At 43.0% G+C, this 16,071-nt stretch overlaps 1 protein-coding gene across 5 annotated transcripts in view; it reads left to right on the forward strand.

The window, feature by feature from the left end:
- Positions 1 to 7,633, forward strand: part of F13A1 (coagulation factor XIII A chain) — a 74,394-nt gene extending 66,761 nt beyond the window's left edge. For 4 of the 5 annotated variants that reach the window (XM_048072061.2, XM_048072062.2, XM_013179309.3 and 1 more), the window contains 2 exons: positions 1,389 to 1,525; positions 5,384 to 7,633. In XM_048072061.2, coding sequence (XP_047928018.2) covers positions 1,389 to 1,525; positions 5,384 to 5,528 — 282 coding nt within the window. In that variant the 3' untranslated portion in view covers positions 5,529 to 7,633. Of the gene's footprint in view, positions 1 to 1,301; positions 1,526 to 5,383 lie in introns of those variants that run through there. The other variant, XM_066992465.1, reaches the window with a different exon arrangement.
- The last annotated feature ends 8,438 nt before the right edge of the window (positions 7,634 to 16,071 follow it).

Consider the following 16,071-nt stretch of genomic DNA (forward strand, 5'->3'; position numbering starts at 1 on the left):
CAATAATCAAATGTTAAAAGTAGAGAGTTCTTTCAATTCATTATGTAAACAGAACATCTTATACAGTATCCTCAGTTTCAGTTTCAGAACAGTTTATCCTCCCTGCTTTTATGAAGAAAGGATGCTTAGTATATGCAATAACCATGTCTTCTAGTAAAACTGTGTTTCTTTCTTCTGTGCTTCTTTGTGATGTGTAAATACAATCTGAAATTTTAATAGATGGATTTTTTTAAGCATGCTTATGTGTGCATGTGTGTATACATATGTATTTATATAGGAAACTTTGCTTTACTGCTTTATAAAGAAATATGAGGAAACTATCTTCCTAGGTTTCTTGTCAGATTTTTTCATTGGACATTTTGTCAGATTGGAGTTCTTAATGTGAAAGTAAGGGAGAAGAATGAAAAGCGTATTTCCTCTCATGTCTTCAGATACAGCTTTGATCTTTCTCTGGTGGTCTGAAGAGATTGTCAGAGTTAGCAGCTGAGGAAATTACACCTTATTATAATTTAGCTTGACATTAGGTTACAAAAATAAGCTCAGCAAATACAGGTCATGCTCTCAGTTGCATATATGGGAATTCAGGTTGATTTTGAATCCACCCCATGTATCAGTGATCTTCACATATCTAAATGGGCAATTGAAATAAGGAGAATGTAAGGCCCCTAATGGGTTAGAACTTCTGAATATACCACTTTATTTTTGAAATTCACGTGGCTAAAAGCTATTGAGAGCTTAGCTGTGGGTGTCTCATTTGTTGCTCCAGTCAATATATTGGTATTTGTCATGAGCGATCCCTTAGACCAGAGCCTTTCCAGCTTTTTGCAACTGTGAGACTCTGTAAATATTTGCAGGAGGGCTGCAGACCCCAGGATAGTGCTTTAATTTGATTTCAAAGATACTTCTTTACCTTAGCTACCTTTCTCAAGGCCCTTTAAAGTCTTTCATGGACCAGCTGGGATCTGCCAGCTGTAAGATGAAAACCCCTGCCTGAGCCATGCACTTTCAGGCTGGCAGAGGGCCTGGGGAGGGGCAAGAATAAGGGAGAGAGGCCCTGATCAACCAGCCTCTCCCTCAGTTGAACCCTCAGCTCCAGAACTCTGCAAGCAGATTTGTGTTTTTCCTCTGGAAACAAGAGCCTGCCCCTTGACCTGTCACATGCCTTACAGGGAAATTGCAATGGGTAGAAACACCTGTAGTGGTAGAGCCTATGGGCCCATCCAGTTTTCTTCTAACTAAACTTTCTCTGCCTCATGCTGTTTGGCTACATGTTCCATTCCCCCTCCTTTTTTTCCTTGCAGGTACTGTGTATTTAACCCTACTTATTTCACCATGAGGCATTTTATTATTATCAGCTTGTGGAGCTTTATCCTTCCCTTGTCATGCAGACTCAAGGTGAGATGGTAGCTGATAAAGAAATGTCTGTGATTGTGGAGTTCACTAATCCTCTGAAACAAAGCCTGGAGGACGTCACGCTCCGCCTCGAGGGACCTGGAGTGCTGAAGACGATGAAAAAGGAGTTCAGGTAGGGAAGCAAGCACAACTGGCTGGGAGTTCATCAGGTTCTTACTCATAGGAGACAGCTCACAAGAGACACTTAACTAATGTAGTGCTGAGTAATGCAGACACTCTCCTTACTTTAAAATTCAATACACAGGGGAGCCATAGGTCTCAACAGTCAGAAGGAGTCAAGTTGTCCCTTGTGCAATGGGGGGCAGTGATAACATTTCATCTGATCAGTACCAGTGTTGGAGAGCAGTGTCATGGTTACGGGTAGCTGCTAATGCAGACGGAGTTTACTTTTTCACTGTATTACATAATTTTTAGTGCTTGACAATAGCACCTATGAGCTGCTAACGCAGAAAGAAAGATTTATCCTACACATGAAGTGTTTACTGCCACTCACTCAGTATGCGTAAATCAAGTCCAGTGCAGCATTTCAAATAGGGCTTTTCTTCACTCATGTTAATCATGATTACACAAGATGTTCAGGTACCTCAGATAATCTTTGCAAGCTTATGACAAGACACAAAATGTGTGTTGGATAGAGAGGAGTTTGCTGGGATAGCTGTAGCAGGTCTGCAAGCACTTTTTCCCAAGCCTGAGTAAAAGGAAAGTCTTTCAGCTGCCTTCATTATACACAGTTGCACTTCATGCTGACAAAGGGGTACTCCTATGATGAACAAGTAGTTCTCTATACCCTCTTTCCATTTAAGTTCAGTGTTATAAGCTTCGCATTAGCCAGTTCCAGGATGTATAACTGGGATTGTTGGAAAATTTTGCAGCCAATGCTTATTCTTGGACAGCCGAAGTGATGCTATCTATCATTACCTGTGCTGATGGTCCCCAGGTGTGTGCAAAAGGAGTTTGAAAAATTGCCTGTGCTTCAGCAGCTGCATAATTTGTCAGTATTATCTGCAGCCAGTAGGGGAGGTCTGAGCCTGATGGCACCTGAGCCAGGAATAAAGAGATCAAAACCAGTCTCCAGAGTGGAGCTGGACAGAAAAATGACTCTGGAAGGACATCATATTGTGCTTGCTGTATGCACGTGGTATGTCACAGATGCTGCTGAACATGACTCAGCACGGTCCACCTGAGTTACGCAAGTTGCAGCAGTAGCCCTCATTGCTGCCCAGATGTGCCAACTTCCCCTGTTGTTCTGCATCCTTCTTGTTCCAAAAGATGCAGTGGGCTGTTCTCACCTTCAAGGATGCAGGAAATGTCAGGTGCATCAAAGGCACAGGAGTTAGGGAGAAACATGACTCATGGAACAGACGTCATTTTCCCTCAAGTCACCGTGTTTTCCCCTTTGCAGTAGTGCCCTTGGCATCATTTAAAATGGAAATGGATCAGCTTAGTCATTTTAAAATCTGTGATTTAACTTCTCTGAGATGAATGAAGGCTGCAGGTTATACACACAGAGGACAGAACAGGGGGCAGTTGTAGTTTATTTAAATAATAATCACATTTGCCTCCATGCATTCAGAGTGATAAATGGCTCCGGTGTGTGATGGCTCAGCATATTACACAGAACCATTCATCACTGAATTCTCTACCAGGAAAATCAGATTAGGGTGGCTTTACTACACTTGCAAAGAGAATTAAACCTGTTCTAGGCTTTTCCCTTCTACTTCTCCCATGTCCATCAGGGACTGTCATATATGGGATGTACCTTTTGCAATTGTTTGTGGGTATGAGACTCTTGACTTCACTGTATTTTTAAAGTAGCTTTTCTATATCATATGGATGACTACGCAAAATAGGGATGTGTGATCCATCTGATACAACTTTATTCTGGGAATTAAGTGGCCTGGGGGCTTCTGTCTTGACTATTTACAAGGACTGTATATGTAGTGATATTTAGCTATCAGCTGGAGACAGATGAAGAACACAGCTTACAGAAAAACCTGTGGCAGCAGCAGTCTCTACATGGGGCATAGTCTTTACATGACAGATGAGAATTAACCAGGCAGTGATGGATATCATTAAAAGGATTTTAGCCAAGAAAGCATTCACAATAGATTGTAAGTCACTTTGAGTGTTTCCACGTATCAGAGCTCAGCTAGTATCAGTATTTGTAGAGAGAAGCAAGTGATTTATAAGTAGGACGGTAGAGAAATGGGAAAAGGTAGGATTTGTTTCCCAGCACAGCTGTTGTCTTCCTGCAGATATATATATGCATATGTATATATATATCTGCAGAGATAATAGCACTGTGAGTCAGAGGCAATAGCACTGCTCCCACTGGGGCACTGAGAAGATGTGGTCTGGAAACCTTCAGCCTTAGAGAATCTGGACCCCAAGTGCTCAGGAAGGTAGACTGAACCTTGCTGCATGGGAAAACTGTATAATACCTTCATCACTTTCTGTACAGATCATCCCTTGCAGATCATTCCCATAAATTCTAAATTAAAAATGGTATTTAACCTTGTGCAGCAATTGAAGTCATTGCTTTATCATGCTATCATTTTAGTGGGCATCTGATAAAGCAGGCCAGCTGAGGGGAACAGAATATATCTCATTAAGAACAGAGATAAAAAGAGGAGAGGCAGTTGCTGGAAGCAGTCTGCACATGCTCACACTAAGAATGTGAGCTTCCTCTGCTTTTTCTTTTCTAAAACTGGGTACATGCCCCAGGGTACCTATGACTGTATATGCAAAATGCCATGTAGTGCCATGTAGAAATACCCGTGCTAACCTCTGAGGAGTTAGAATGCCTCTAATTTAGCAGGGACAGACATGCACTGAAACAAATATACAGGTGGGAGGACCCCAGGCTTGCTCATTTAGAGTTAATAGGTCTCCTTATCTTGTGGCAACTTGTGCTAAGTCTGGGCAGTCCTTTCTGTTCTGATCCTGGCATAGGACATCACATCTAATAGCCAAATCCTACAAGATGAGAATTTGCAACTGTGACTAAAGTTTAGGCTTACTTTACTCTCACTTTATTTAGCTGTTTACAGAGTACCATACCCATGTGAGATGAAAACACTGACTTAATTCGTAATCCTCTACTTAATGTTGAGGAAAAGAACATTCATTTTTATAAATAGCTCCCCACTACACTACCTGTTCCTTTGGTTCCCTTAGAGCAGCTGTATCCTGACATCCCCCAAACATAATAAATCACTATCAGCCTTCGAAATCTTGCACACAAGGTAGTAAAAGCTCTAAGAAAACACAGATACCAACATTCAAGGCTCTCTGCACATCTTAATTGTAGTGAGAACTAAAAATCAAGAGCAGTACAGAATACAGTTGATTTATACTATGATTTATCAGTAGTCATACATAATATAAAAGAGTAACTGCTAACAGCAGGACTCGCAAGAACACTTTGACCTATTTGTATGGACATGAAGAAATGATCTGAAATGGCTAGTGAGGAGATCCCCTGAAGTTGTGACTATGGCAGAGGGACTCATCAGCTCATCAGCACTGTGCCAAACTTGCAGAATGGGGATGCCCTAGCTACTTCATAGTGAGGACTTATTTAACCATTTCAGGAATCACTAACAGGCTGTGGTCTGTAATATACAGGTAAAATGGGATTTTAAGGTAGAAAAAACGTATGTTGTCTATAAAGAAGATCATTCTGAAAGTGATCATGAGAGGAAGTGACAGGAGGCAGAGGAACCCTGATTCATTTTGGAAATTTAAAATCAGCCTGGAGGAAAGGCTAGAAAAGGCTTTGACAGAGTAAGCACTGAGCAGAATGGAAAATGGAAGGAATAATTTATAGGACATTTATGAGAATGAGTGAAATATTAAAAAAAATAAATAAATGTATAATACTGTCCAACTGCAGTTTCTCCAGTTCTGGGTCAGGTTGAGAGCATTGGTTGACTGACGATAATATTGTTACTTTCCTTTTTACCTACAGGCAAATCCCAGCAAACTCTACCTTGATCTGGGAAGTAAAATGTATCCCAAAACGGCCAGGGTTACGAAAGCTGATTGCAAGCCTGAATTGTGATGCTTTGAGGCATGTGTATGGTGAGCTGAGCATCCAGATTCAGAAACCATGAACCAAGGTGCTGTCTTCATCCTTTCATTTAGCTCTCATTATATTTCAAAATATCACATTAGAAGAGGAAAACAGAGACAGAGGTAGAAATCTGCTTTTTGTTATTTTGGTTGTCCTTTGTGTTGCACAAAATTTGATATGAAAAAGTAACCAACAACACTGGGAAGAGAGAGTAAAAAAGGATCTGAATGGTGAATGATTCAAAATTAGATACACGTAATCAAAGGCAATTTTAGGCCATATTATTGCTGTAGTTCACTTGTATTTATGGTCTTTTGCATTAGTGCTGCAAGGGAATCTGAAAGGCTTCATTCACCAAAGTAGTCTGAACTTTAGTTTTAATTAAGGCCTGATATTTCACTGAAAAGAAAAAAGGAAGAACCCAGTGCTATAAATTCTTAGAGTGAATTACACAACCTTATGGTAGATCATTCTGGCTGCAATAAAAACAGGTATTTCTAGCTAGCAGGACTGCTTTATCCGACAGTGTTATAATTTTCCAGTTCATGGACAGCATGCTTTGCTGGAATCATCTCTCAGGGTTTGATATCTCCAGAGTATTTCCAGCTTCCTTTTCCTACTTGCTGCTTCACTATGCTTTTTCTCTTGCTCTTTCATGCATGCTTGCACCCATACAATACTCACTTTGTTTCACGCCCTTTGCCCATCCTGTATGCTGTTAATTTGCTATTCCTTTCCTTTGATTGCTGAAAATAAGTAGTTTTTCATGCCCCTGCTCAGACTTTGTCCCACCAAACTTGCATTTCCTGGTCACATCTCTTGCATATGGTTGTGCTCTCCATCCTTTTCTGCCTTTTCTTCTCTCCTAAACCTCATAGCCCCATTTTCTGTGTGTGTGTTGAGGGGGTCCCCTGCCCCAGAGCAGTCCAGGCCCCACCAGCTTGTACATGGGGCAGAGGAGAGAGTATCGAAGGGGACTGAGGGGCAGCTTTCCAGCCCCACAAGCCTAACAAACATCCTGCACTGGAACTGCCACTTGAGGATGAGCCTAGATTAAACCATGCCCAAGCATTCCCTGGGAATCATGACCACTGCAAAATCAGGACCCGTTACATGGAAAACCCCAGGAAGATTTAGGGACAGAAGCTCAGCTTACAGGAATAAACATGCATCCTAAGAATCAGAAACTCTGCAAGCTGGGTCAGCTTCCTGCCTTGCTTGGTGCATATTCCTCTGTGAGATGCAACGGGGCCTGCTATGGCTTCGCTCCTCTCCTGAGGCCCTTCTGGCCCAGAGGCTGTCCTGGATCTGTGTTTTCCATTAGTCTCCCATGTAGGGTGCCATTCCATCCTTAGCCATGAACCCCCTTGTGCTAGGGGAGCAGGAGTGTGTGTTGTCATTTCTTATCTCTCCCAAATTCCTTCTCAGGATATTTTTTCAAATGAGGCAAATATGTGCAAGCCACAGTTGCGTGTGGTGGCTCTCCACTGGCCAAAGTGTGTAAGAGCATATCCCATACTAACAGCTTGGTTGAGATAACTGAGCTTCCAAAGAAGTTACAAGGAGTCTTGTGCTTATTAAAAACTGTGGCTATATTGTACTGTGCATGGCCATGTCATTTTATGGTCTCATAAGTGAGAGAGCAGGAGAGATGACATGCCTTCTGCTCCCCTTCTTGCCACACATTGCTTTCTACAAAAGTGGTGACCAGCTGTTAAAAATAAGTAAGCCCAGGGGAGGAGAAATGCAGGCTGCTCTTTTGCTAAAGTATGTGGAGCAAAGCAAAGATTCATACCTCACATGCTTAGTGAGTAACCCTGGATCCAGGAACACCAGACCTTTTGGGGCTTTTGCTTCAAGCATGGTTACACCTGTATTGTGTACAGCTTATGGGACCACGTTTATACACTCTGCAATGTCAAAGCCTCCTACAGAAGTCCTCTGGTGCATGAGGGACTGAACAGTATGTTGTAAATGCACAGTGACAATCTCTGTTAAGTAATTAAGCAGTTCTACCAGAGTCTACATCACCTAATAAAATTATCCATTTTTTGCTCTTGCCTATAAACCTGCTTTCCATTCTAGACTTTTTATTACTACAGTGTAATAGGAATTTAAAATAAAGCATATCTGATTGCACTTGCATCATGTGTTCTGTGTTTTAATCAGTCACTTTTTCTATGTCATAGCACTATAGACGCTATTTGCTGCATCTTAAGTGTAAGAGTAAGTTGAAAAATTTGCTTCTGAGCCATGCTGTTAAAGGTGCCTTTTTGGTGCAACGGAGAAAGCCCTAGCTTTATTTAAATATAAATAAATAAATAAATGTACAGGCTTGGTTTGACTATTTGCCTTTGCAAATGAATTGGAGGAGCTGACGATTTCAAGAGCACAACACTGTGCCAGCAAAGAGAATCCCCAGTTTCCCCTGGAAATTACTTTAACATGTCAGAGCCCATTAAAAAGGCCAATGTGCTCCTAATGAAACCTCACCTGCATCCCACTTCTAAAGTGTGCTCTTCTCAGCTAAATATTTTAAGGCATTTTACTAACAGTCATTAAACCGAATAAAGTTCACTGGGAGATCGGAAATATTTTAAGGTAGTTTACAGAGGGTTATGTGGGAGCAAAAAGAAGTTCAGTGATGACTTTGAAGGAGGCCAGTGATGTCAACAGCTCTGGCATTGCTGGCAAGCTCGCTCGGAACAGAGCTGCTTACAAAAACCTAAGGACAAAAGGAGGATGGCCTTTAGGTTTTCAACTACTCATCCCCTGTACGTGGGCTGGTGCCTGACTAAAATCTGGAGATGCAGTGAGTGCTATGATAGGTCAGCTTGGCTGAACAGCAATCTTCTAGAGTTTAGGTGGAAAAAGGAAGCGTATGGCTGCTGGAAGTGAGGTCAAGCGAGGTGGGAGGACTACGGAGATGCTGTTTGCCATTGTAGGGAGAAAATTCACGTGGCCAAAGCTCAGTTAGAGTTGAAGATGGCCAGTACTGTGGAGGACAATAAAAAGGGCTTTTTCAAATATGTTAACAGCAAAAGGAGGGCCAGAGAATACGTTGGTCCATTACTTGATAAGGATGGTCACTTCACAAATGCGAATGTAAACAAAGCAGAGACATTTAATGCCTTCTTTGCCTGTCTTTAACACCGGTGATGGGCTCTGGGACCCCCAGAGCCCTGAGTTGGAGGACCATGGCTGTGGTAACGATAAACTCACAGTCAACCTCGAAATTGTGTGGGATCTGCTGCTCCAGCTGGATGCATAGAACTCTATGGGGCCTGCATATAAGTCTGTAAGGCCTGATGGGATTCATCGCAGGGTACTGAAAGAGCAGTGAGTCAGAGTGACTGAGAGCGGCAGAGGTGTCAGAAGGCAAACCTCCTGGCAGTCGCTGGAGCTGGACACAGGCTAGCAGCACATGGATTCATCCCCTCTGCAGGTAAGTCTGCAAGCCCATACTGAGGTCCACAGCTAGTCTTAGAAACAAGCTTTGTCTGCAAATCTGGCAGATCACATGGGGAAAGGAAACTCAGAAGGTGGCTTGGAGGCTGGAAAACTGGGGACTGCAAGGCAATCAGTAGTTGCAAACCAGCTGTGTGTGCTAGGAGAAGGTCCAGGCTGGGCTCGGCAGTTTCCCTAAGTCATCTGCAGCACCCCCAGTACTGGTCAGGGAATAAAAGTGATTCCCTGTGACTGTTCACACAACTCCTGCTCTGGTTTTGGCTAACACACAGCTGATGTATGCTGGGAGCAGTGCCACTAGGTCGAGGCCAGAGCAATACGTAGCCAAGGCATGATAGACAGGAAGTTCTAAAGGTTATTATGCAGCCACTATCAACTGATGCTTGCTGTCTCCTGCAGCCATAAGCCTTGCATATTAATTGTCTGGAGGTTTCTTCAGAATCCACTAAATTATGGAAATGGTATAGACCAACTTCCAAACTGGAAGGTGTCAATATGTCAGCTTACTGAAAAATCTTCTGAAGCAGATTCAACAGCAGCTGGACTGATGAGGCTTTTGTGCTTCCTGGTGTGATACAGGGCATACCTGCACTGTGGGTAGGGGAGAAGGGAAAAGAATGAGCAATCTTGCTCTCAACTAGGAAACTATTTTGCCCATAGATGCATGAGTTACATGAATTACAGAACTTGTGATTTAGAAGCCTCAAGAATTAGGAGCTGATTTAATGAATATGATAGACTAGTCCATACAAAGGAGACTGAGCCGTTGTTTGATGTTTGTTTTCTTTCCCAATAATCTCATAAAACAAAGCTTAATTTACAAAGTACATTTCCCTGTAAATTTGAGAGACCCAAGTAGACCATGACACCCCTAAACACGAGAAGTAGGAAATGTCTGGTCTAGTGAAACCTGCACCAGTAGCAAGTGGCATTGCAGATGCAGGTGTTTTGCTTATGTTGTGGTAGCCCCCTTATTGGGAACAAATGTGTTGTTTTCTCTATATTTAGTGGCTTTGGTGTCTTTCTCTTTTGTGAGCTTTTGTAGCTAATTTAGCTTTTACCATATACCACATGCTTGGGCAAATTGTTCCCCAGATATGCTAGTAAGAGATAAGAAGAACCATCTCATATTTGCTTTGAACCTCATTCTCTTACTAACCTTTTTTTACAATGTGTAGCTCTGGTAATGGAAGAGTCAGGGAGAACTTCCCTCTCTGACATGCTGGCTGTAATTTCATAGGCCTCTATACTGTGTTTCCTTCAAATCCTGAGTATTTTTCATTTAGTCACTTTGTGCATGGAAACTGTTCCACACCTGTGATTGTTCTTTTTTCTATCCTCTGAACTTCTCCCAGTATCATGCAATTTTAAGTATCATTTAAAAGTTATATATCTGTTTTAAGCATCTGTATTTTGAAAGGACACTACTAATGAGTAGTAGTAGTAGCCTACCTGTGAGTAGCCTACCTGTGCAGGTGGAAGGTGAGTCTGTTGGGATCCAAGTTCATTAGATTAAACCTGGACACAACTGCAACTGAAACAAATGGATTTAAAACTTGCCCTGGTTAAAAGCTCAAAGTTGAACACATTTTACTCTTTTGCTGCATTGTTTCATGAAATACCCCACTATCTCACACAACCACCAATGTGACTGCCTTGAAAAGACCATGGGTCAGCTTTCTAGAACAACCTACTGGTAAGAAATAGGGCATTAATATTTGAAAAGCATCTGACTTTTCATCACTGTGTAGATACATAAGGTTCTGAGATGCTCTTAACTTTATCTGTATTTTGCTTTTCTTCAAAGTAAGTACATTTCACTATGACAAGGACTGTGTGGTGTTGTTCGGGTTGCTTTTTTCTCCTTACAGAATTCCTCTGTTTGGAAGTAGCCTGCAGAATAATAGTAAAATGCTATGTGAACTTCTGACAACTGAACAGTCAAGACCTCATGGAGTGAGGGGTAACTATGGGGAACTGTAACTCAATTTTAGTATGCTTAGGCAATATTTGCATTAATAAGATTAACAGAAGCAGATCTGTAGAGTGAATCAGCTCATGTTGAGAACCTGATAGGTATACTGCATTTCAGAGAGTTCTTATTGGACTCATCTGAATGGCTATCAGCACTTGCAGAGCTTCTGGTGCGCTCTTCAGTCACCTCTTCAGACAAAACTGAGCTGAAAAAAATCTATGCTGCAAGACGACTCTGATGCAGACCACAGCACTGTACACTGCTATTTCAAACACATGTTCCTGGTCAGAAGGTGTGAGAGGTGGCCAGGAGATCAGCATCTGTGGTAGCTGCATGGCCAAGATCTGTACAGACAATTCAGTCTGTGTCTTGAAGCCTTTGATATTTCCCTGTGTAGGCGTACTGCTACAGAGGTACTCATACCACTACTTGTCCCTCCATAGGAGGCACAAATAGACCATACACTGTAAGCAACAGTCAAAACACGTGTTCAGAAGCCATGGTGTGAACTCTTAATAGCACAGCTTTAAGGAAAAATGTCTCTACTCTCCCACAAGTCCAGTTTCTAATCAGCAGGAAAATCTCATGCTGTTCTAGTGTGGCATACTCTAGTCCAGTTTGAGCTTCGAAGGCATCTTTACATGAATCTAGCTGTAGCCATGATTGTGATTGTACCAAGATGCATCTTTTGGGAATTTGCCTCCTTTTAACCAAATACAATGTACATCAACATTCATGCAAACTGGCTCCAAATCCCATTGGCAGCCGTAGTGGTACTCTAAGCAAACAGCAAGGTAAACTTCTAAGTTTGTTGGGTTTGTTGTCCTTTATACAGCAAACAACTTGAGCTAATTTAGTTACTACTATAAAGATGTTTCAAAGCCTCTGCTGCCTAAACAGTTTAGTTTATAGAAAGACATTTTCACATACTATGGTAAGCTTCGCATAGGGTCATTGTAAACCCCAGTGCAACATGCTAGTGAGTTATTTTCTGCTTTTCATCTGGTTAAGTAAAGTAGCCACAGTTTTTGCGTTATAAAACAATGTGCTCCAATCAGCTAGCTCTGGAAGAGCTTTTAACTGATAAACCCTGCTCCCAATGCTCTGTTGGCCTCATCAAACTTACTGATGTCCAAGGAAAAAAAAAATTTGCCCTTGTGTTCAGAGACACTTAGCACTGGGGAAGTGTCATCATCAAGCTGCAAATTAACTTGCATCCAACTGTGGTCACATCTGAAAGTGTGAGGTTAGGCAAATGAGAAAAGCCATCACTTAAGTGGGAAAAGAAGGGAAAAAAAAGAAAACAGACTTCACTTTGTGGGGGGTCAGGGATATAAGGAAGTAAAATAAATATGCAGTGTCTTACTGCTGTCTTTCTAGTGAAGTTGTGTAACAGGATGCTATTGTAAGACAGTTATTTGGGGATTTTTTTATTATTATTTTTTTTACCTTTTAAGTAGGACAGAGCATGTAGTTTGTTCAGCCTTTAATTAGTCTGACCTCTGCAAACCCAATGAACTAGTGGACAAGGTAAAGACACCGCATTCATCTTTGCAGTACTTTGACACCTTACCGGTACAAACAAAATGAAACCGGCTTCTTCTCTCTCCATCACATTTCCCACACCTTCTTCCTTCCTTAATTTGTCTCTTCAGCGTGGCCCTGAGGCTACTCCAGTATCATGCACCCTGTGCAGTGTTTGCCCTGAACCAAAGTGGGTTGTGCATCCTGAAAAGTGTCCTGGGGGTTGGTGCACCTCTGGTTCCTCACACCAGTTAAAATATTTTGCAACTCTTCTTGGAGAAATATGACCTCAATGCTTTATGGAAGGAGGAGATCCATCTCACTGCCTTTTTGTCAGTAAACCATTTCTGCCAGCATAGAGGACCAACTAGACCCCTTCACAACAAGTCATTTTTTAAAGGCCCAAGAAAATAGCTTGCATTGTAGGCCAGTTGTTGTGTCTTGCATTCAGTCTACAGCTTCCTCATGAGGGGAGAGGAGGGGCAGGTGCTGAGCTCTGCTCTCTGGGGACAGCGACAGGACCCGAGGGAATGGCATGGAGCTGGGATAGGGGAGGGTCAGGCTGGCTGTTAGGAAAAGGTTCTGTACCCAGAGGGTGGTCAGGCACTGGGACAGGCTGCCCAGGGCAGCAGTCACAGCACTGAGCCTGCTGGAGTTCAGGAAGCATTTAGATAACACTCTCAGACACATGGTTTAATTTTTGGGTGGTCCTGTGTGGAGCCAGGAGTTGAACTTGATGACCCTTGTGAGTCCCTTCCAACGTGGGATGTTTGGTTCTGTTCTTTTCATGTTCAGTAGTTTGGGTATTACATCCTATAGGGCACAGAATGCTGATAATCCATACAATGTGATTTTTAAGTATTAGTCACTGATTGCCAGAGAACAAATAATACAACCAGGGACAAAAATGGGGAGAGGATCAGAATAGATTGTATGAAAAACAACACAAAGGTCAGCAGGCAAATTGGTTATGCAGTTTTATTTCTGATGCCCATAATCTGTCACCAAGTGAACTTTGGTTCCTTTATGTCACCAGTGACATACCAAACATTGGTATCTCTCTCCCTGAATCACAAAAGGGACTTGAAAGCTCACACACCTTCTTGCATAGCAAACATGTCTATTTCCTTCTGCCTCATTCATCCTCTCCTTTCTTCATACAGATGACATAATGGGTTTGGACTGAAGTTGATGAGAAGAAATTCAGTTTTTCCCCCAAGTCTTCTGGAAATACCTGGGAAGCAATCCACCCTGGCAATGTTGTTCTTCTCCTTGGTCAGAGCTGGAATTCCCCTCTAAAGAGAGGTACTAGGCAGCTACCAGGACAGCAATTCTGATATCAGGCATTTGTTGGATTCCTATTTCTGGACATCTGTGTGGGGATTGGCTCCAATGGCTCAGCAGTTGCTGGAGCTGCCCAGACTCCACTGAAGAGTTATTTTCTTCTCCTGGGAGGTGCCAGTGTAGGTCCTTTGCAGCCAGAAGTATGCTATACTTTGGGAAGTCCCAGATCAGGCATCCAAGTCACCAGCAGTGCAACATTTGGAATGGATGCACAAGTCCAATTTCACCCACTTCAGAGGACGCAACCAAAGGCTCACCAAAAAGTAAATGCAAATCTTTAAAGATTTTCTCTGATCAAGTAAACCGTGTGGGAACGATTTGTCTTAAGGTGAATGCGGTTTCATTGTATTTCAGGTTTCTTCCACTGTATTGCAGAACATTGTAACAGTGACATTACAGCAGAGTAGCAAAACCCATGGAATGTGCTCACTTTGCTTTCAAGCAGATCGGCTGCAAGCTTTTGGCCAAGTGCCATTACTGATAGCTTGAGTACTTCAGCTTGTTAGACCAATGTGAATCTGCTCTATCACATCTTCTGTATTGAACATAGAATGGATATTACCCAGTCTCCAAGCAGAAAACACCAAGAGAGGCAGCTCTGGCTTTGAGAGCAAGAGCAGCATCGCACAATTAATGAGGAACACATTCAGCAGTACCTACAGCATCAGATCTTAGTAGGCCAATCTGGATTCAAAAGAAAGTGGGGTGTATTTTCCTTTTGTCTATGCGAATGCTTTTCCATGACAACAATAATTTTACTTGGTTTTCCTTTCGCTGCTTTTCATGATTCTAAGCAGGCCTGTGTTTGAGAACTCCTGTAACAGGTTGCACAATTTCTGCTTCTGTTCTGGCTTTTCTACTGCGTCAGAGAAACTGCTGAGAGCCCAATTTGTACCTGCTGACCAGGATGCTACTGCACAATTTACTCAGTGGATTGATTTGTCAAATAGGGTGCTACTTGATCAGATCTTGAACTAGATCCTATGCAGTTATGAAAAGCAACATTTAATAGGATTTGCAGAAAGAATGAGCTAGGGGGCACTGAGGAAAAGGGCGCTGAGAAACAAGCCGTAGGCTAAAACAATAGTGCTGCTGGGCCACATGCTGCGCATTCAGACACGGGCTAAAGCTGCAATCTTCCCAAGATTTTAGCAGCTGTGTTCCCCCTGGTTCTGTCTCTTTTGTGCATGGCTGGCAGTTCTGAGCTGACACGTCCAAGTGTGTGAAGAGGGTCTGGGAAATTTGCCCTTCCTATATACTCATCTTCCCTTAATCTCGCTGTGTCTACATAGGAGACATTAGCAGATCACAAATTCAAGTGCTCAGAAACTGGAGTGCATGACTGATCTTGCCAGGCACTTTGCAGCACTGTCATGGCTTTCGTACATGTCAGTCACACACTTTTTTCCCCCAGAAATAGTCCTTCCAGAAATAGGCCAGGATGGGTGGACGGTGTGGTGGGGCAAGCAGGAGGTGAGTGCAGCCCCTGCCTGCTGGGTGCCCATCTCATCTCCTGCAGGGGTGGGAGAAAATGTGGTGGGTAAGGGGAGGGATTAGCAGAAGAACAAGATGAAGGTAATGACTGTTTAGGCTGTGTGTGCTCTTTGCCACCGTCCTCCTCTGGTGGAGGGCTGATGGCGCCAGCTGGGATGACTGATTAGGTATTTGCAGCTCTGGGTGATTGATTGCAGGCACAGGGCTCCCGTTTGCAGATGCAGCGTACTCGTTGCTTTGGGGAAGTTAATGAGGGTCACACGCTGAATCCATAAAGTGCAACAGGAAATCTAACTCCTCTCAAAAATCTGCTGTTAACTGAGCATCCCAAGTTTGGAGGTAAGTCTTCTGACTTCTCACCACTCTGTGTTGTGGGTAAATGCAGTCATGAAGATTTGTGAACTCTTTCAGGAGGTGTACAACAGAAAGCTGGTGAAGAAAGAGTAACTGCTTTCTGAGCAGTGCTTGAAGAGCTGGCAGGGAGGAGGAACAGGACAAGCTGGAGCTTGTGGTGCTCTTTGGAGCCTTCCCCCAGCCCTGGCTGAGGCTCCCTCACCTTGCTTGGCCTTACCAAATGTAGGGCAGAAACCTCAGGCATGCTGCAGTGCCCACAAAAAGCAGAAAGAGGGATTGTCACGGAGATAAAGGGCAGAAGGCAGAAATCCTGGCCCAGGCATGGGATATCTGTGGACATCATTCCAGTGATGGGATCCCTTCCTTCAGCCCTCAACTTCTGTGGCGGCATGCGTGGAGCGTAGTTTGTCTGCAGGGCAGCTTT

Source organism: Anser cygnoides, chromosome 2, assembly GCF_040182565.1.
Source record: "Anser cygnoides isolate HZ-2024a breed goose chromosome 2, Taihu_goose_T2T_genome, whole genome shotgun sequence".
Taxonomy (NCBI): Eukaryota; Metazoa; Chordata; class Aves; order Anseriformes; family Anatidae; genus Anser; species Anser cygnoides.